An 18,489-nucleotide genomic window follows, 5' to 3' on the forward strand; every position below is an offset into this window, starting at 1 on the left:
AAGGGGGCATGCAACGCCTCATTCAGCCAAGAGCCAGCTCTGAAGATAGTTGAGTGGCAGTTGAAAACTAAACCTCCCACAAGCCGACCTTGGCACGAACCCGAGCTCCACCAAACGCTCAGCACAGACAGCGGTGGGCTAGGAACTTCTGTTTTCCCTCTTCTAGATCGAACAACAGGGGGATACGAAGCACGCATAACCTGGGATGTGGCAGTGATGGCTAGAACTATTTCGCGGTCTCGGCCGAGCGACAGACAGATGTGGCCAAGTGCTCCGGGCTGGCAATCCTGCAAAGAGTAAATTGAAAACGACGCCCCATCGAAAAGGGAAATTGATAGTTGATAGAACTCGATGGTGTAACCGTGTTTTCGGCATAATGGTGATCATTGAGCGGCATGGGCGTGGGGGACCCCTTTCTGATGTTGCAGCGTCGACGAATGGAACATGGCTCAGGGCGTCGAGAGCCGCTGTTCGTTCAAATCCAGCAACATCGACAGCCGATACAGAGATAACTACTACTCCAGGTGAGACAAGATTTTCTACGGCCAATATCCAATTTAAGCAGGTTGAGAGGAAGCATCCAAGGCACCTTAGCCCTGGTGCCATGGAGGGGTACGTGCATCTCTCCGGTGCTCCGTACGGAGTATTTCCACGTTAGCTCCCAGATGCATCTCGGTGTTCCGTCATCTGGTCCTATTCTCTTCATCATTCTTCGATTGCTTGGTGTCGAGGGGTGCCGAGAGTGCAGCTGGAACAAATGGCATGTGATGCTCGCTTTGAAGGATACCGCTAAAAGCTGCCACTATCGACCACGGCTGGCTCCATCGTCGGACTGTACCGATTGCCAGCGGAATCTGCATATCAGAGAGGAGGGCAGCATATCGGGTACCACCGCCCCTCCACGCCCGCTAACCCTCGATACAGCGGTACACAGGCTTGGCCGGTATTTCGATAGCAGATTGGGACCTCAGTAGGCATGGAATAGCTGCAGGCCGCTCTGCTGCGCTAGAGCCACTCCATACCCCTTCTGAAAACCCACCAGGTGACTTGAAGCGGGCCTTGACGGGACAGGGATGGCTGAAGTTTTTTTTTTTTTTCCTGGCTGTATGTAGTATTGTATTGACGGCATCTCTGATGACGGCGTCGTACGGGACAATACCGAAATTCCCTGCTGCCATCGACATTGACGCACAAGCCCGAAAGCGTTGACGTTATTGATTGACACCCACCTGCGCCGCCGGTGTTGCATGAACGCGCGTGGAGCAGCTCGACTATTGAACAATACGACTCTGTACGGCGCAAAAGGCCACCGTACTCGGTTCGCTGTAGGTTATCTCAACTCGAGCTCCAATTAATGCCACAGCTGCCCGTCCAATTGGCAGCTCGCGCCCGCGCCCCGAGGACTCCGCTACCAAGTACCACGCTGCGGCAGCTGTCTTGAGTGCTTGCTTTTGCCTGCTTACCTGTACATTACGTTGCCGCAGGGCAGCTGAGCACAGCTCTCCTACTTAACTAATTCATGTCCTCGTGGGGTCGCCTGCCGGTGGAGTGACTGACGCCGCAACCTGCTCTCGTGCCATGCGCCAGCTGCAGCTTTTCCTCTTATACTCCCACAATCGTCTTCTTGCCTCTTCGATGCCGCATTAGTCTCGCCCAGACACAAACACTCCCCCCTCTCCCCACTGTTAATCCTCTTAGCGGCGCTGCGCTTCCACCAAGACGCACCGAAACCGTGACCCTGCTGGACAAACCACGGCTCCACTCGTAACTCGGCCTCACCTCATGCTCTGCTTCAGCGTTTAAACCTCGATCCCCCCCGTTTTCCTCTTCCATTACCCCGGATTTCTGTCCCCAGCTTCTTTCATGTGCTTCTGGAACTAAGATCGCGTGCGCCCTACCGCCACCAGCGCCTGTAGTTGCTGAGGCTATTCTTACAGCCGCCTTTCGCAAACCGTCACGGGCTCGCCTCGGCCGCACCATCTCGACCATCCTCCCAAGGCGCATCCATGCTTGCCGTGCGGCAGCCACCCAGCAGGATGGGTTCGTCGCAGCCCGATTCTGATCCCTTCCAAATGCCCTTCGGATGTAAGATGTCCCCCGTATATGTCATATGTCGTTTACCAGGTCTGACCCCAGCCCTTATAGATGCCGTCGATGGCACCCAAGAGCCCATCTTCGATGCCCCCGAACCTGCGCCTGGGGCCCCCTTGCTTAGCGAAACAGATAGCAAGTTCCTAAACGACTTTTTCGACGACATGACTGCGAATCAATACAACATGCCTTCATTCGGCGAAGGCCTGAACTACCATGCCTTGTTCGACCTGCCTCCTCAGCTGATGGGGACAGCAACCTCATATGGCTCTCAGCCGACGACGCCTCTCGGCCACGAATCGCATTTAGACTACTCGATCGACTCGCATAATTCACATGGATCCACGTCTGGATCACACCTAATGCCACCGCCGCCGCCGCCGCCGTCTCACCCTCATCCTCATGCTCTCTCCCACCCTCATGCCTCTCAATCCGCTTCTTACCAACAACACCCCTCCGACGATGTCTTGAATGCCGCTGCCACGCTGATGCAGAACGGATCCGGGCTACGCGGAGCGCACAAAACCAACGACCCATCTGCTCCGCGACGATCTCTTGGCCCTCCGGTCGGCCACCTCCGCCACCAACCTCTAGAAGAGTTCAGAGAAGAGAGCCGGAGAGGCATGGTGCAGACCGAAGTTGATAATACTTTTACAGAATGGATGTGGGGTTCAAAGGGACGCCAAAATTCCGCCTCTCGTCCGATTTCTGTAGATTACCAATGGGGCTCAGATTCCAACTTCAATCTTGGACAAGGCTACACACCCGAAGCGAACAAAGAGACAGTTGAGACGATGCAGCAAGAGCAGCTCAAGTGTCTCGAATGCCTGGAACCTAGCCAGAGCGCTGCAACAACTCGTCCAAGCAGTCCAGCAAATACTCAGTCTACGTTTGCGCAAAACATACATCGGGATACATCTGAAACAAGAGAAAAGCCGGGTGAGGACGGTGCACCGCCTCGTAAGAGGCGAAAGAGCAAAATCAAGAAGGATACTGGAGACGATGACGAGAATGAAAGTACCAACGGCACAAAGTCCGCTGCAGCAAAGCGAAGAAAAGCAAAGGGAGAACGAAATGGATCCATCTCATCACATCTTATCGACGCCAGCATAGGAGGTAAGCGGCGAAAGTCGAATGCAAACGCAGCCAAGGCGGCAAGAGAAAACTTATCGGAAGAGCAAAAACGAGAAAATCACATTCGCAGCGAGCAGAAGCGCCGAACTCTGATAAAGGAAGGCTTCGACGATCTGTGCGACCTTGTCCCCGGACTAAAAGGAGGCGGCTTTAGCAAAAGCACCATGCTTACAATGACAGCAGAGTGGCTAGAAGAAATACTAGTGGGAAATAGAGAGCTTGCCGCTCAGCTCGCCGCTCTCGAAGGACGATGAGCCCTGAATCTGGGTTACTGGTGTTTGATTCTATATATTATTTTCACTTTCTTCTTCGAACTCATTACCATCGTTCGAGTATCTGGAGTTGGGAGCTGTATCATTCTGTGGGACGATTTTGCGAGGCGTTTTGTGTTTACACGCCATTGGAGAATGAAAAGCCGTGGTGGTATAATGAGTGGCTATTCTGCTTCATATCTGGCTGGAAAGGGGAAAAACTGAAGAGGCATAAATGTGCCTTTTCATTTATTTATTTTATCTATATATGATTCCCGGGATGATTTAGGACACAAAATAATAGCTAGTAGATAGGTACTAGAACAGTGGGCATCGAAAGAGCCATGTTTTGTGGATATCTGATTCTTCTTCTTCTTTGAGATGCCATATTGTACATCTGAGCACTGCCCTCTGGCATGTGGCCCTAAATTCAGCCACTTTGCCCTACCTTCTTCTATCGCTTGGGGCCGACTAAATTAGAATAGCTCATACGCCATACGACTTTACCCCTTGTTTCCTTGGGCATCCATATATTTTATTTCATAGCAACTTTAAACGTCTGACATTTTGTTGATTGCTTATCAGTACCTACGCTTATACTTGTACAAGTTGACTATTCCCGGCCACATCAAAGAAAAATTTGATATCCACCCAGCGGCTAGCGTTCTTGGCAATTTCGCGAAAAGATACTCAGAAAAGAAAGAGGGAGAAGAGAGAAAAGCACTTGCCATGCCTTATTACCGCTCCATGATACAGTCATCACCCGAGAAGAGCAGAAATCTCCCTCAAAGCACTCGTCCCTGCCCATCCCGCCAAGTCCAACAGGGCGTTCGCGGATATCCAATCGAGCCAGCCTCCCGCCTATTAGAAACAGCCAGAGCACACAAACAGGGCCTATTATGGGGCGTGCCATCCGCGCTAGCCCCAACCAGGTCTAGGTCCCAAAGCTTCCAGCAATCCGCAGAGCTCAACGCAAAATTCTTGGACGGCCAGCCCCAAAGCGATTTATTTCGACAACCTGAGCCATTCCGCTGCCAAAACACCCTCAGCGCGCAACCAACCGTCGGGCCCTCGCCGTCCCCTCCCTGAACCTCTTGGATACAGCGTCAATTGTGCTCCAGACGCCGCTGTCCGTGAGCATCTGCCCCTCCACGCCGCGCCTCGCCCACCAGCCTGCCGTTCTCCCCGGGACATTGTGAGAGACATTTTCCCGAGATGCTCAGCGCCGCTCTTCGGAGGCGTGTCCTCGCGCCTACTCACCAGGCCCTGCGATCTGGCTTCGCCGCCCACGTCGTTCGCTACTATGCCTCCTTCCCTAGCCACCAGGTGATCAAGATGCCTGCTCTGTCGCCCACAATGCAGGCCGGCAACATTGGAGCCTGGCAGAAGAAGCCCGGCGACACCATCAGCCCTGGTGAGGTTCTGGTCGAGATCGAGACGGACAAGGCCCAGATGGACTTTGAGTTCCAGGAAGAGGGTGTTATTGCCAAGGTCCTCAAGGATGCTGGCGAGAAGGATGTTCCTATTGGCACCGTGAGTTTTTTTTTTCTCTTGCTTCCCTCCGTATATAATTGACCCTTGCCGTTTCATTCCGATACTAATCTTTTTTTTTTTTGCTCCGATATAGCCCATTGCTATCCTGGTCGACGAGGGAACCGACATCGCCGCTTTCGAGAAGTTCTCCATCGAGGACGCTGGCGGCGCTGCCCAGCCCGCTGAGCCCAAGAAGGACTCTGAGCCTGCCCCTCAGTCTACCCCCGCCTCTGCCCCTCAGTCTTCCTCTGCCCCTGAGCAGTACTCTTCACAGGGCAGAATCCAGAGCGCTCTCGACCGTGAGCCCAACGCTCTCCCCGCTGCTGTCCGTCTTGCCCGATCCAAGGGCATCAGCCTTGATGGCGTCAAGGGAACCGGCAAGGGTGGCAAGATCACCGAGGAGGACGTCAAGAAGCTGGTTTCCAGCCCTGCTGTGTCTGCCCCCGGCGCTACCTTTGAGGACACTCCCATCAGCGGAATGCGAAAGACCATTGCCAACAGACTGCAAGAGTCTACCCAGACCAACCCTCACTTCTACGTCACCAGCTCAGTCTCCGTGTCCAAGCTGCTGAAGCTGCGACAGGCCCTGAACAGCTCCGCTGACGGCAAGTACAAGCTGTCTGTCAACGACTTCCTCATCAAGGCCATGGCCATCGCTTCCAAGCGAGTCCCCGCTGCCAACTCTAGCTGGCGCGGTGATGTTATCCGCCAGTTCTCTACCGTCGACGTCTCCGTCGCCGTCTCTACCCCCACCGGCCTCATCACCCCTATTGTCACCGGCGTTGAGGGCCGTGGCCTCGAGTCCATCTCCAACAAGGTCAAGGAGCTCGCCAAGAAGGCTCGTGACGGCAAGCTCAAGCCCGAGGAGTACCAGGGCGGCACCATCTCCATCTCCAACATGGGCATGAACGACGCCGTCAACCACTTCACTGCCGTCATCAACCCTCCCCAGGCCGCTATCCTGGCTGTCGGCACCACCCGAAAGGTCGCTGTCCCCGCCACCAACGAGGACGGCGAAACTACCGTCGAGTGGGACGACCAGATCACCTTCACTGGCAGCTTCGACCACAAGGTCGTTGACGGTGCTGTCGGCGCTGAGTGGATGCGCGAGCTCAAGAAGGTCCTCGAGAATCCCCTGGAACTCCTTCTGTAAATTGGAAGAGAGGTAAAACAAAACAGGAGAAATGATACACAGGGATTTCTTGACCCTCCACAAAACTTTCTCTATGGGCAGAAGGCGGCGTCTGGGATGGGTTACATATTAGACTGGGAGCTGAAGGAAGAGAAAGGATCCAAAAAAATTTATATAAACGTAAAAGATAAAGCGGCAATGGATCTGTTTAATCTTCATGAGAGAGAGGGGAAGAAGAGATGAAGCGGCAAGTGTCTTTTTTTTTAATGGGCAAAGTTTTTTCACCTTTTGCCGTTGCGAAAGACGACGACGATGATGGGAGGGCTTTTTCAAAGCACGCCTTGTATAAAAAAAAATAAGAACGTCCCTTGACTAATACTGCATTTTGGGTGAGGGGAGGGAAAAGGGGAAGCAAGGGGAGGTGGATTTTGCCAGCTTTGTATACGTTTCTCTTTTTTATTTCTTGTTTCTTCTCCCCTTACCTGCAATACAGAATATATTTTTTTACATCTTTAACTACCTAGAACTCTCTTCTCAAAATTCACTTTGTGGACCCTTCTTTAGATTCATTTTGTAGACCACTATCCTGTTTCTCTCTGTTTTTCACCCTTGATGGTAGTAATGTGAATGATTAGTTAGTCTGTATAACTTGTTCGGACAAAGTACCGAAGAGCAGAAAAAACTCAAATTTAACATTGCCAGTTTACTTCTTTATTGCAAAATTAACCAAAGAGGTCGTTTTCTACTGAGACCCTCATACGCCCAAAGACTGCTTATTTTATGATACATACAGTTTCCATTAACATTCATCCTCTCTCTGTCCCCGCCTTCCTGCCCATCTTTGTTTTCTTACGAAATTGCCCAAAAAAAACGCCAGCCATCTGAAAGATCCCCTTCTAACATCTCCCCAATTGTTCAAGATTTAGCTCAGGTCCATTGTCTCAGCCCCAGGAGCCGCTGCAGCAGGAGCAGGAGCCTGGCTTGTGCTGCCGTTCTGGACTGACAAGTCGACGCCACCATCGTTGCCAATTAGTCGCTTCTCGGACTTGTTCACAAACTCGATACTCCTGGCGGGATCGTAGAAGAGCTGGAAGCATCGTTTGACGTCGTCGATGCTGACTTGCTTGGATTTTCTCTTTGCTGAAACTAGCTGGGATGTGGTGATCAGGTTGCTGGCGTAACGGAGGCCAGCTTCTTGGCCGATCTTTGTGAGCAGAGCTAGGGCATCTGCAGAAATATCGATTTCTTCCTCCTGCGCTCGGATGGACAAAATCTTCTGGATTTCTTCGGTGCTGTAGTAATGCGTGTTGATGATGACAACACGATCCAAGAAATCGAGGGGCAGGCCGTGTGGGCTTTTGTAGTCGGTGCCGCGAATACGCGAGACGCCTCGGTTGCTGGCCATGATGACGACTGGTGCCAGGTCATCTTCCAGGGCTCGGTTGACGTAAGAAAAGCACTCAATGTCAAGCATATGCACCTCATCGAGGAACAGTACGCCAGGAACAATTTCGGCCTTACCCTCCTCCTTCCACTCGCCAACCTTTGTGTTGATCTGGTCACGGATCTCGCTGCGAATTTCACCAGTGTCACCGGAGAAGAGAGCCAGGAATCCTTGTGTTCGCGAATTGATGACATCGATTTCATGCAGTGATACGGTGTGGACCACCTCTTTGCGCTTTTGCAGCTCGCCATCAGGGCATTGCAAAAACTTGGTATCGGCACCCATGGCATCGTAATCGCGAGATCGGGCGTATGATCGACCGAGCTTGGTAATCTTGCCGGAAGACTTGTCGATGGAAATAATATCGCCGGCCATGACGCGCTCCTTGGTCATGGCGTCAATCATCTTCGCGCCCATGTCATACACGGCCTCCATATCGGTAGTTTTGATAGTCAGCTTGCCCTGTTTGGCGCTGCCAGTAACGCTTCGGTCGATCTGGATCTCCACAACTTCTCCCTCCATAATTTCGCTCTCTTCCTTGATGCGGACGCCGATTGACTTGCGGAAAGCTTGCGTGAGAGCCTCGGTTTTTGACATTTCGAGGGAGAAGATCTCTGAGGCCGCGAGGGTTGTGAAGGGAACGTCGGAGCCGAGGGATTGTGCCATTCCCATGGCAAGGGCAGTCTTTCCCGTGCTATCAAATCAAAAGCGTAAGCAAAGGATAGAGAGGAAAAGAGCCGAGTTGCTGCTGCCTCTTGTCACTTACCTTGGCGGGCCAGCAATCAAGACGGCGCGGCCAGCAATTTTGCCCTCTTTGATCATCTGCAGAATGACGGCAGCGGCCTTGCGGGCCTTTTCCTGGCCAACAAGGCCCTGCGACGAGGCCCTAGGCTCGAGACTCGTGGCATCGACGCCGAGTCCCCGGATGTGAGAATGCGCGGCGATGAGGTTCAGACCGCGAAGGTCCTTGGTTTCGGAAACGGTTACTAAGGGCTAGCCAGAGGCAGTCAGTTTACGAGCGGCATGATACTCTGGGTGGGGGATTGAAGACTCACAGCAGCCATTGTGAAATATGTGTATCCCGCACGCGCGCAGCAAGTTGGTCACGACAGGGTTGGAAGCGATAGATCAAGGCTGCTGCTCTAGCTGGGTGCGCAGAGTTGACAAACAAGGCTGGGCGAATTGGAGCGGCTGCTGAAGCTCCCGTTTTCGCCAGGAAAAATTACGGCCCCGGCGAAGCGCGCGGATGGCGTTTACACGCGCAAGCCAATGGCAGCTGCAGGGTACGTGGATACGGTTAAGCCGGTGGGGCGCGTGGTTCTCGGCCTGTGCCTGAGCCTGTCAGCCCAAGCTCCCCAGCAACTACAGCTTGTTTGGTTTTGGTTGATGCTTCATGCGGTATAACACGACTGGAAGCAAATCACGATGTGCCCTGGGACACCACTATCTGCCCAGCACTTAAATTATCCTAATTAGACCAACGTCTATGTTTCAACAGCCTGGGCATGCGCAAAACACGCTCTAGCACGTCAATCCTTGGGCACCTCCTCTGTTTCCCTCCTGGCTGGCTCCCTCCCCCTCTCGGTGTGCTCTTTCCTTTTTCCTAGCCCCCAGAACTTGCATTTTGTTTGCTCAAACTGCCTGTTTGCTAGTCCCTTCCAGCCAACGAGGGCCCGGCTCCCAGCAGCCCATCTCCACTCTCCAGCATTAGCAGAAGCCACTTCTCCTGCTTGCAGCAATGGCTCTCGCCGTTCACCCCTGCCACCGCCGGGTTGCTGCTTGCCATGCAACCTCTTGTTAGTAGTTCTGGGCAAGAGAAGCACAAGGCGAGGCTCCTATTCGTAGCTTTGCGTTTTGCGTAGAAGAAGAAAGAAGCTATTGGGTCTGTTCTCTCCGTAGGTGTATGGCAGCATCCCCCGTGACTGCACCGCTTAGAGTGGCCGTGGCATGCCCTGGCCACTTCGCCCAGACCTTCGTCTGATTTCCATGCTTTTCTTCTTTTTTTAAACAAACAAAGAGCACCTACTGTAGGCCTGCACTCTCGCTGCAAACACAATTTAGACCCGCCTATGTGCCTTTTTATAGTGCTGCGGCCGTTTGCACTGCGCCTGGGCACTTGATTCCTTTTTCCCCATCGACGCTGAATGTCGAGTCCTCAATATTTAAGATAGACGCTCTCGAAGTTGGCCCTTGAAGTTGGACCTGCCTTCGAATCTCCCTGGATAGGCCAACGGACATAAATAGTCCGCTTTGGTCTCGTTAACGTCTCATTTGATCAAGTCATCAGCTTAAGGCGTATCTATATCTCTGTCGCCAGCTACCTATTCGGATCAACTGTTACTATGAACAGAGATACGCAGGGCCTACCGCTAAAGCCACCGCCGTTGCTCGGATTCGCTCAGACTTTTGGGAACCAACGCACAATGTCGGACTCTAACAAGTCTAAAGACAGCCAGCGACCAGCCAACAACACTGGCCCAAACCCCAAGCGCCGCCGCACTATCGATCGATCTGGCGAGCGGAGCCCAGTTACCCAACGCGATGGAGCTGAGGCATCCAGCCCGACGGTTTCAACAGGTAGGAAAAGCGTCTTTCCAGGACTTGAGTATGTGCCCTTGAACTGACTCATGCTAACAACTACTGTATATAGTTCCCCACAGACAACGCAACCCAGACGCGCCCAGACAAAATGTCTCGAATGCGTTACCCAAAACTGCTGCCCATCATACATCAGCTGCCTCTCTCAAGACGTTGATGTATCAGTTTTTCGAGAATTTTGAAAGCTTTCAACTGAGGAGTAGAGCAGTTAAACATCTCAAACATTATTCGAAGATCCAAGAGCAGAGTCATCACCGTCTCTCAGACTTCTCTAGTGCCTCTAATCTACAAATGAATGAGCGAAAGGCAGCTCAAGACGATATTGAGAAAGCCGATAAACAAATAACAGACTTTTGTAACAAAATATCGCCAGCTCTTCGATCGATTTTGCAAGGTATCTTAGAGGGCGGAGGTATAGGCGCCACTCCGTCCTCAACTCCAGACAGGCCGATGGTATCAGAAGCCAAATTAAACACTGTCCAAGACACAATCAAAAAATATTTGGAGACAGCGGTCAAGAAAGATATCGCAGAGTCACAGCAATCAATGAAAGATTTCTTTCAGTCACAAACGTCCGCACTGAAAGAGGCGCTATCCCAAGAATATGAGCAGCAATTCAAATCCTTGAAAGAGACTCTGATGCAAGAATGCGAGGAGAGACAAACTTCTCTCAAAAAGACGCTGACTCAAGAAGAGGAAGAGAGAGTGAAATCTCTCAAAAAGTCGCTGGCACAAGAAGAGGAAGAGAGAGTAAAGTCTCTCAAAAACTCGCTGGCACAAGATTATGAGAAGCGAATCGCAGACATAAGGCTTTCTGTTGCTCAAGAAAACAGAGACCAGATTGCAGATCTAAAAAAAGGCTTGGCCAACGAAAGCGAGAAGAATACTGCTCTTGAAAAGAAGATGGTAGATTTAAAAACTGAACTTGACAAAGCAACCTCAGGACAGAGGCAGAAGTTGGAATCGCTAGTAGAGCAAACGCATCTTGACCAGCAACTACAACGCCTGTCGAGCTCTCAGGAAGACAAACTTGGCGAGATAAGAACCTATGTGGACCAGAAAACGGAAAACACTTTTTATGTGCAGCGATTAAAGCGAGTTGATCTGCTTACGGACTCTCACAAAGAGAAACTCGGCCAACTTGAGGATCGCTTGAATCAAGCGGAAGACGATGCACGAAGAATTGAGAACCTAGAAGTGCAGATATGCAATCTTTCAAGGCTCATCAACAAAAAGGCGCAGCAGCTCTCTGATTCTCAAGAGGAGAAAGTCGGCGAGCTTGAGGCAAGCTTGAACCGGCTTAAAGATGACAACGTTGCCACCCACCAGCTTCTCACATCTCAAAACGACAAACTTAGCAAGCTTGATGACCCGAAAGCCACTACAGCAAGCATTGAAGATTTGAAAAAGCTTGAAGCTCGCATGGACTCACTGGCAAGCGATACTCCGAAAATCAATGACTTCATAAAGGAATGGCGCGTCCACTTAGAGCTGATTGAGAAAGGGGCACAACTATTCAATACACGTCTGGTTTCGCTCGAATCTGTGGCATCTACTCTTTCAGCGAAAGAGTTGGATGATATTCGTACGGAGATGGCAAAAATGGACCAGCGCATACGGAACTTCAATCCGAAGCATGAGTCTCTTCCCCTATCAGCCGATTCGATTCGACACGCCATCTGGCTTGAAGTAGAAAAGGAGATGGAGAACAAAGCCAACGCAACAAAAGCCGCGCTTGCGCATGTTCAATCCGGACTCCATAAGTTTCTCAAGACTGAGCGAGAAGAGAGAGAGGCTCTAGAAGCGCAATGTGCCGAAGTTACCCGCCAGTTATTGGAGGCCCAACAAGAGGCCGCTGCAACGAAGAGTGAACTTTGGGAACTAAAGAAGAGGATGAATGATCCCACACTGAAACAAGACAAATTACTCGACTGCTTTGAAGAAAAATTGAACAGTCGAATTGGAGCCGTCGTATTTGAGTTCCGTAACGCACTTGACGGAATCTGTTTGCACATCCAAGGCCTGGGGGCATGGCAGAACAACTTCAGCACAAAAGGTCTCTATAAAGACATCTTGAATCACATTAATGCCACGATGCCAGATGGCACAGTGGTGCAGTTGAGGAGGCTGAAACAGCGCATGGAAGTCGCTGAGACGCGCATTGCGGCTTGTGAGAATGGCACCAGCAACAAAAGAAGAAAACTGCCGAGTGGCGGCTCAAAGATGGTTAGTGGTGATCAAGCAGACGCGTAATCATATTCATTTTAAGGGAGAAGCCAGCAATGTTTGAACAGCGGCGGAGATGAACAAACCAGCCTATTATCTTACGTCTTCGAGATGTATCTCTAAGCGGATAGCTTTCTTTCAAGGCTCATGAGGCTATTATTCCTGCCAGCTTGGATCCAGGCACAACACTGGCTTTCAAATCTAGCCGCTTGTTTGGACTGTTCAATGCAACGCGGGATGCATGTACTCGTAGTACACAAGGGGCTGGGATAATTTTTTTTTGTTCTGGATGAGGCGGGTGACTGGCCATGCATGTAATAAGTAATATAGAGTATTGCACCCTGTACTCGAATGTATTTTGTGGAGGGATGTATGAGGTGACGATGCGATCTGTAGCCGAATTATAGAGGCAAGCAAGTTAGTTAATTTCTTTCATTATATATATTAGTCTGGTAAACATCTCCTTTGCCAATACAATATAAGAGCAAGTAAATACTACCTGCATTCGAGTCACTGTACTTTCAATAGCATATTTATTTTTCATCTTTATCTCCCTCTGTGTGTATTCATCTGTGTTTATTAGATAAAGCATCGACATTGCAGTTATCTAGTATTTACATCTACCTATAGACATCCATTGCCTGTGAGATGTATTGCGTACTTGGTTCTGCAGAGTTTGGTTTCAAAGTATGATACAGCGTAGGAAAAAAAATCTTCTTCTTTCCTCTTCTTTGCCCTTCTATCAATATATCAGTAGAGTTTACATATCAACATACTTTATATAAAACAATAAAATATAGTCACAGGATACGCCTCTGTTGCTATCATTTGAGTCCGCAATGAGATTTGTGTAAGTTTCAGCCTGGTTGCGGTGGCTGAACGTCAAGTGCGCAAACGGCACTTTTGTACCTGAAAAAAAAAAAAAAAGGTATTGACCAAGGTACTAAAACATACCTAGGAAGACGATTGAAATCATTGTGCTTCTAGATGCTTTATCTAGGTGGTCCACCTATTGAAGCAAAAAGAACAAGATACAGAACAATACTACTGCTTTATATACAATTCCCATTCCTACAGAGACCCCCGTGATCTCAATCTCATTATCAAATCAGAACCCAATGATATAGAGCTCGGAATCCCTGAATATGCACACCAGGCATTATTGTTGCCTCTATTGGCTCGGTGTTGGATACACGTAAATCTTCCTGCGAGGTTACAAACAAATGAACTCATTCTGAGCTTGTACCAGCGCCAAAGTTCGGAGCGCCAGGCGCCCAGAAAATCGGGCGCAAGGGCCCTTGAAACCTTAACGGCGGCTGATGGGGCAGTGAACACAGCGCTCCGCCATACAAAAAGCACGGGCAGCCCCAGGAGAGGCCCCAGGAGAGGCACCGCACACTAACCCCCGACACAACACTGAAGTGAGCACTGCCGTATCCACCGCATCAGCTTCCCCCAAACCCCAAACCAGAACCAGCGCCAGCCTTAGGAGCAGCTCGTGTATGGCCTGAGCAGCGGTACATGCGCTCCCGCCCGCCGCCCACAGCTCGTGCTGGTACCGATCGCCAAACACCATCTCGCGGCCGGCATCTGCATCCACGTCCCGCATCCACGAACCTCCAATCCATTGCCGCAACGCATCGCCCTGCCGCTCGCTGGCGTCGCGCTGTGCCGAATCGCCATTGCCCCCCGAGAGAGCGCCTGCTGGACCGATCAGCGGGCGAGCTGCGAGCCCTGCCCGGCGGTGCCCCGACTCGCATCGCCCATCTGACTGGCCAGCTCTTTGTTGCTTGCTCAACCTCTTTGTCTCTTGTCTCGCCTGCTGCCTCTTCGGCCAGCCCTGTGCGGATCCGCCGCCACGGCCGCCGCTCCGCTCACCGTCGTCGATACCGCATAGCCATTGTCGCGCAACCTCGCCCTCGCTCGCGGCGGCCGCTCTTCTCGCCGTCGTCGGTCGCGCTCCGCCGCTCACTCGTGCCTGCGGCATGATCACGCCCAAGCACGATGGAAGCGGCGCGGAAGACGATCGAGGTGCTCGGCCAGCGCATCCTGCCAGGACAACCCCATCACTTGGCGTTCCACCCCGAATGGCGATACCGTCCCAACCACGGTGACAGCAGCTCCTTTGAGGAATGGCACCATCCCCGCCTGCAATACCTGACCCTATTGTCCGAAGCCGATCGCGGCGTCCTGCTCACAAAATCCGATTATGACATGCGTGAAGAGCCGGCCAAGCCTCTTCCGCGCGAAGTCAACGCGCTGGCCAAAGGTGGTGAGAAGAAGAAGTTGTCGCTGAGCGACTACAAGAACAAGAAGACCGGGGCCACGTCGTCCACGTCGCCGCCAGAGCCCTCAATTGCCAAGAAGAAAGAAAGCGAACGCGCTGGCGACCTGTCGGCCAGTATGGGGGCTGCATCCGACCACAAACCCACATCAGAATCCAAGTCTGCCTCGGAAGCGAGGAAGGCGGACAGACCCAGGCCACGAGAATCAGATCCGCTCGTTGACGCCAAACAGCGACAGGGTCGCGAGCCAGCCGCCGACATGAGGTGGGTACCTTTGAGCTCCGGGAGATGGCAACATTGGGCGACGACCAGCAAGCTAACATTGACACAGATTACCTCCCAAGCCTCCCACAAAGCACCCATTACCGCCTCGACCACCCTCTCCCAATTCTAAGAAACGCGTGGCAGATCCAGATGACGATTTGCGACCGCAAAAGCGATCCAAGGCTGACACCGGCAAGCACATTGATGACCGGGCACCGCACTCGCGTGATGAAGCGCAGAGACGCAAAGACAGAGTCTCTTCCTCAACGCCTTACAAAGATGCGCCGTCGCATAAAGATGACAGGCTCACCAACTCGTCCTCGCTACCCAATGGCAGAGCCATTCTGAAAGGCGCGGTGAGCTCCAGCCGTAACAACAACACTTCGCCCGCATCTCGCCCTCGGGGCGATTCTATCAATGGCATCCGGCCTACTGGCACAGGAAGCAACCGAAACACGCCCACCAAGCTGGACACGTCAAAATCAAGCGTGCCGCCACTATTATCTCCCCTGCATCTGACTTTTGACGACCGGAACTCCGAGAACAAGTCACAGGCAAGGCAGGAGAAGAGAAGGGCGCGGGAAGACTCTCGTGAGCGGGACAAATCTCCCATAAGGCACAAAAAGTCAGACTCCACATCAGAAATCAAGAGACAGAGGTCACCGGCGAGGATTCCTCCGCTGCTCTCGCCGACTTTGCCACCGGCAGTAGAGGCGGCTTTGGAGGCTGCTTTGCAGACGAGAAAGAAAATACCAACGGAATCGTTGGAAGCCAAGCCCCTCAAGAGCAAGGATGACAAAGAGAAGGAGCTGCCGTTCAAAAAGAAGAAGGCGGCTACCGATTATCACTCTGACGACGACGAACCTCTTTCACAAAAACCACAAAAGTCACAAAAGTCACTCATTGTTATGATCAAAGTGCCCAAGAAACTACGAAAGGACGTCAAGAGGATCCTCGCCTTGTCATCATCTACTGCCGCTCGCAAGGAGTTGCAGGCTCAAAGCCAGGAACGTTCTGCTGCACCTGAAGAATTCATTCAGCCACCCCCCGCAAGGAAACGGCCGGTGGCTCCCACTGAAGCGGCGGCATTATCGGAAACCAACGCACAAAAGAAGCCCAAGGCTGCTGATATCCCCAGTTCCTCGCGTTTGCCTGCTCCAACGACTCCATCCAAAAGGGGGGCCACCTCCATGTCTCGCGTTAGCTCGAGCAATTCTTTGGCCCAGACCCCTGGAGACGCAGTTAATGCCACTCCATCTGCCTCTACCTCATCGGACCGCCGTGTAAATGGCCACGATGTCCATCGCTCAGAATCTGCCGAGGCTAGGGCTATGCGCGAGAAGGAGGCCAAATTTAACGCTCTGGGACGCCGCCTCAAGCATGAAGCGGATACAGCCATGAGAGGAGGTCGTCGAAGCCCGGGTACCAATGGTCATATGCGTGAGCCTGACCTAGGTAAAGGTTATGTGATTAGTGTGGAGAGTTTGTTGGCTTTCATGGCTGGCTTCCAAGCGCAAAACATTTACCGCGGGCTATGCAATAAGAGGAGCGACCCGACTGGATGGATGAGCCTGTTTCCCCTGCTTGAGTTTATTCAGGGCCAGTTGAAGAGACAGGAGACACATACCCGTCGATTCCTTCCGCTTTATGCACTTGTTCTTCATCTTCATACTGTGGCCATCACAGAGCTAATCCGATGCCACGTGGTCGAGAATTCAACTCTTCCGCAGCCAGACTGGTTTGCACTTGAAAAAAAGCGACTGAAGCTTCTTTCTCAAATCAACGAGGCTTCTAACAACATTGATACTCGAGATCTGCGCCTCAGTGTACCATCACACGCAACGCTAGATGATATGACTTGGGCGTCGATCCGGATCCTCAGAACATGGTGTAATGGTGAGCACGTTGATTGGGCCCCCGACGGCAGTCTTAAGGAGCCTGTTGCGTCTCGGGGTTCATGAAATGAACAGTATCGATGGCACTCACTAGTGGCATCTCTTCTTTACACGACACACTACACCGCTTATATAATTGGCATGGCTTTGACAGCTGACGGGGCTGGGTGGCTACTTTGGAGCTTGCTAGCTTTTCCATTTCCTGTCTTTGCCCGAGTCTACATGCAAGCAACTGCAAATGACTGGATTTTGAGATTCTGCATTTTGGCGTTGGGTCACGAACAAGGGATTTTTTTTTTCTTCTCCTTTCTGCTTCACGCACTTGGTAAATCACCCGAGTTAAGAGAAGACAAGAGAAGAAGGCGAACTCAACTCGTTGAATGTTCAAAAGATTCTGCCACCAACCAATGCACCACCGCGAGACGGCTTGCATCTGCTGCCATTTGGCTTTTTTACTAGCAAATTGTTTTGCTTGACGCGTTTATGATATCCCTGTACTCATACTGTTCTCTTTACGCTGTTTTACCTCCGTCTCTTCGTCGTTTGTCACTCTGTGCCGATGGTGGGTGACTTGATTACTGCTGGCACAGGAAAGGATGCACGTGGGTTTGAGGTAACAGCTAGAAAAGAAACACGCAGTACTGCTGAGTTTCTCTTTTTCATATCTTTTTCAGCTCCTCACTAGGCTTCTCTCTTCTTTTTACCAACTTCACTTATTGATAACTGTTGAAAATATAAATCAAGTGCCTGTGGTTTTGATCTACGGCAGACGTTTGCTTGAACACAGGGGGGAGGGGGTCTTTGAAATGAAAAAACAGGATTGGGAAAGTGGAACAGTCGGGCAGGCAAGGCGACTGTGACTGTTATTTTGTAGTGTTTTGTTTTATTCTGCTGGATGGAAAAAGTTGAAGGGGATGTTGCGTACATACATTGGCTCTGTTGCGGCCTTGTTTTGTTTTTAGCCTTGTTAATTTTGCTCTTTGCAATACACGATGGCAGAATCTGTAATCAAGAGTCGCTAGGAGGTGTAGTAGATGAAATAAATACCATTTCATGATTGACGCAGGCTGTGTGTCCCTGTTTGAGTGATTACATGCTCGTTCTAGCTGCTTTTTGTGCGTATACGTGGAAAGCTTCAATGATCCTTCTTGGTGATGGTTGTGACTGAGATCGAGACCAATGAATGTAAGGAATGCGTGTGTCAGGGATAATTAATACGGCTTTGATCGTCTTGCTCTGAGTCAACCATCTCCTGAGTATGGGTGATTGCAGCTGCCTTGACGCCTCGAGTAAATTCACACCTCGTACAACGGAGTTTGTCTCTATTGTAATGGAGCTGTAATGCGATGTTACCTCACCCGTAATTCACATATGCGTTGGTGAGTCTTCAAGTTGCTCAAAAGAACATATTATGCTATAGAATCTTGATAGAGTCGTATAGTGAAGAGACCCTGTCGAGCATGAAGCCATTAATTGCTGTGTTTCCATACTTCAAGAGACAAAGACAAGAAATTCACTCTTTGCTATAGACACTGCCAAGTGCAATCTCTTGTCACTTGTGCTTTTTCCACGGCTGCACCGATACACACCGCCCTGACCCTTTTTCGCATTTTGAGCTCAGCCATCTACTTATAGC

At 51.2% G+C, this 18,489-nt stretch overlaps 7 protein-coding genes across 7 annotated transcripts; 5 read left to right on the forward strand and 2 right to left on the reverse strand.

Moving 5' to 3' along the window:
* Positions 1 to 1,097: 1,097 nt before the first annotated feature.
* Positions 1,098 to 3,832, forward strand: TrAtP1_000403 (uncharacterized protein). The gene is made up of 2 exons (XM_014091699.2): positions 1,098 to 2,085; positions 2,146 to 3,832. The coding sequence occupies exons 1-2, from the start codon at positions 2,007 to 2,009 to the stop codon at positions 3,477 to 3,479; spliced, it is 1,413 nt and encodes a 470-aa protein (XP_013947174.2). The 5' UTR covers positions 1,098 to 2,006; the 3' UTR covers positions 3,480 to 3,832.
* A 176-nt stretch (positions 3,833 to 4,008) lies between these two features.
* On the forward strand, positions 4,009 to 4,565 carry TrAtP1_000404 (uncharacterized protein; the record flags this gene model as incomplete). The annotated part of the gene is made up of 1 exon (XM_066110565.1): positions 4,009 to 4,565. Exon 1 carries the CDS (start codon positions 4,206 to 4,208, stop codon positions 4,563 to 4,565), a length of 360 nt encoding a protein of 119 aa, XP_065966637.1. The 5' UTR covers positions 4,009 to 4,205.
* Positions 4,475 to 6,769, forward strand: TrAtP1_000405 (uncharacterized protein). Its single transcript, XM_014091698.2, has 2 exons — positions 4,475 to 5,009; positions 5,104 to 6,769. The coding sequence occupies exons 1-2, from the start codon at positions 4,692 to 4,694 to the stop codon at positions 6,160 to 6,162; spliced, it is 1,377 nt and encodes a 458-aa protein (XP_013947173.1). The 5' UTR covers positions 4,475 to 4,691; the 3' UTR covers positions 6,163 to 6,769.
* Positions 6,770 to 6,832: 63 nt separating this feature from the next.
* Positions 6,833 to 8,750, reverse strand: TrAtP1_000406 (uncharacterized protein). The gene is made up of 3 exons (XM_014091697.2): positions 8,641 to 8,750; positions 8,352 to 8,578; positions 6,833 to 8,279 (listed from the first exon to the last, which is right to left on the reverse strand). The coding sequence occupies exons 1-3, from the start codon at positions 8,647 to 8,649 to the stop codon at positions 7,064 to 7,066; spliced, it is 1,452 nt and encodes a 483-aa protein (XP_013947172.1). The 5' UTR covers positions 8,650 to 8,750; the 3' UTR covers positions 6,833 to 7,063.
* Positions 8,751 to 9,593: 843 nt separating this feature from the next.
* TrAtP1_000407 (uncharacterized protein) lies at positions 9,594 to 12,919 on the forward strand. The gene is made up of 2 exons (XM_014091696.2): positions 9,594 to 10,162; positions 10,236 to 12,919. The coding sequence occupies exons 1-2, from the start codon at positions 9,928 to 9,930 to the stop codon at positions 12,434 to 12,436; spliced, it is 2,436 nt and encodes an 811-aa protein (XP_013947171.2). The 5' UTR covers positions 9,594 to 9,927; the 3' UTR covers positions 12,437 to 12,919.
* Positions 12,920 to 13,415: 496 nt separating this feature from the next.
* Positions 13,416 to 17,914, forward strand: TrAtP1_000409 (uncharacterized protein). The gene is made up of 2 exons (XM_014091695.2): positions 13,416 to 14,958; positions 15,026 to 17,914. The coding sequence occupies exons 1-2, from the start codon at positions 14,414 to 14,416 to the stop codon at positions 16,917 to 16,919; spliced, it is 2,439 nt and encodes an 812-aa protein (XP_013947170.2). The 5' UTR covers positions 13,416 to 14,413; the 3' UTR covers positions 16,920 to 17,914.
* Positions 13,716 to 14,396, reverse strand: TrAtP1_000408 (uncharacterized protein; the record flags this gene model as incomplete). The annotated part of the gene is made up of 1 exon (XM_066110566.1): positions 13,716 to 14,396. One exon carries the CDS (start codon positions 14,394 to 14,396, stop codon positions 13,716 to 13,718), a length of 681 nt encoding a protein of 226 aa, XP_065966638.1.
* Positions 17,915 to 18,489: the final 575 nt, after the last annotated feature.

Source organism: Trichoderma atroviride, chromosome 1 (genome assembly GCF_020647795.1).
Source record: "Trichoderma atroviride chromosome 1, complete sequence".
NCBI lineage: Eukaryota > Fungi > Ascomycota > Sordariomycetes > Hypocreales > Hypocreaceae > Trichoderma > Trichoderma atroviride.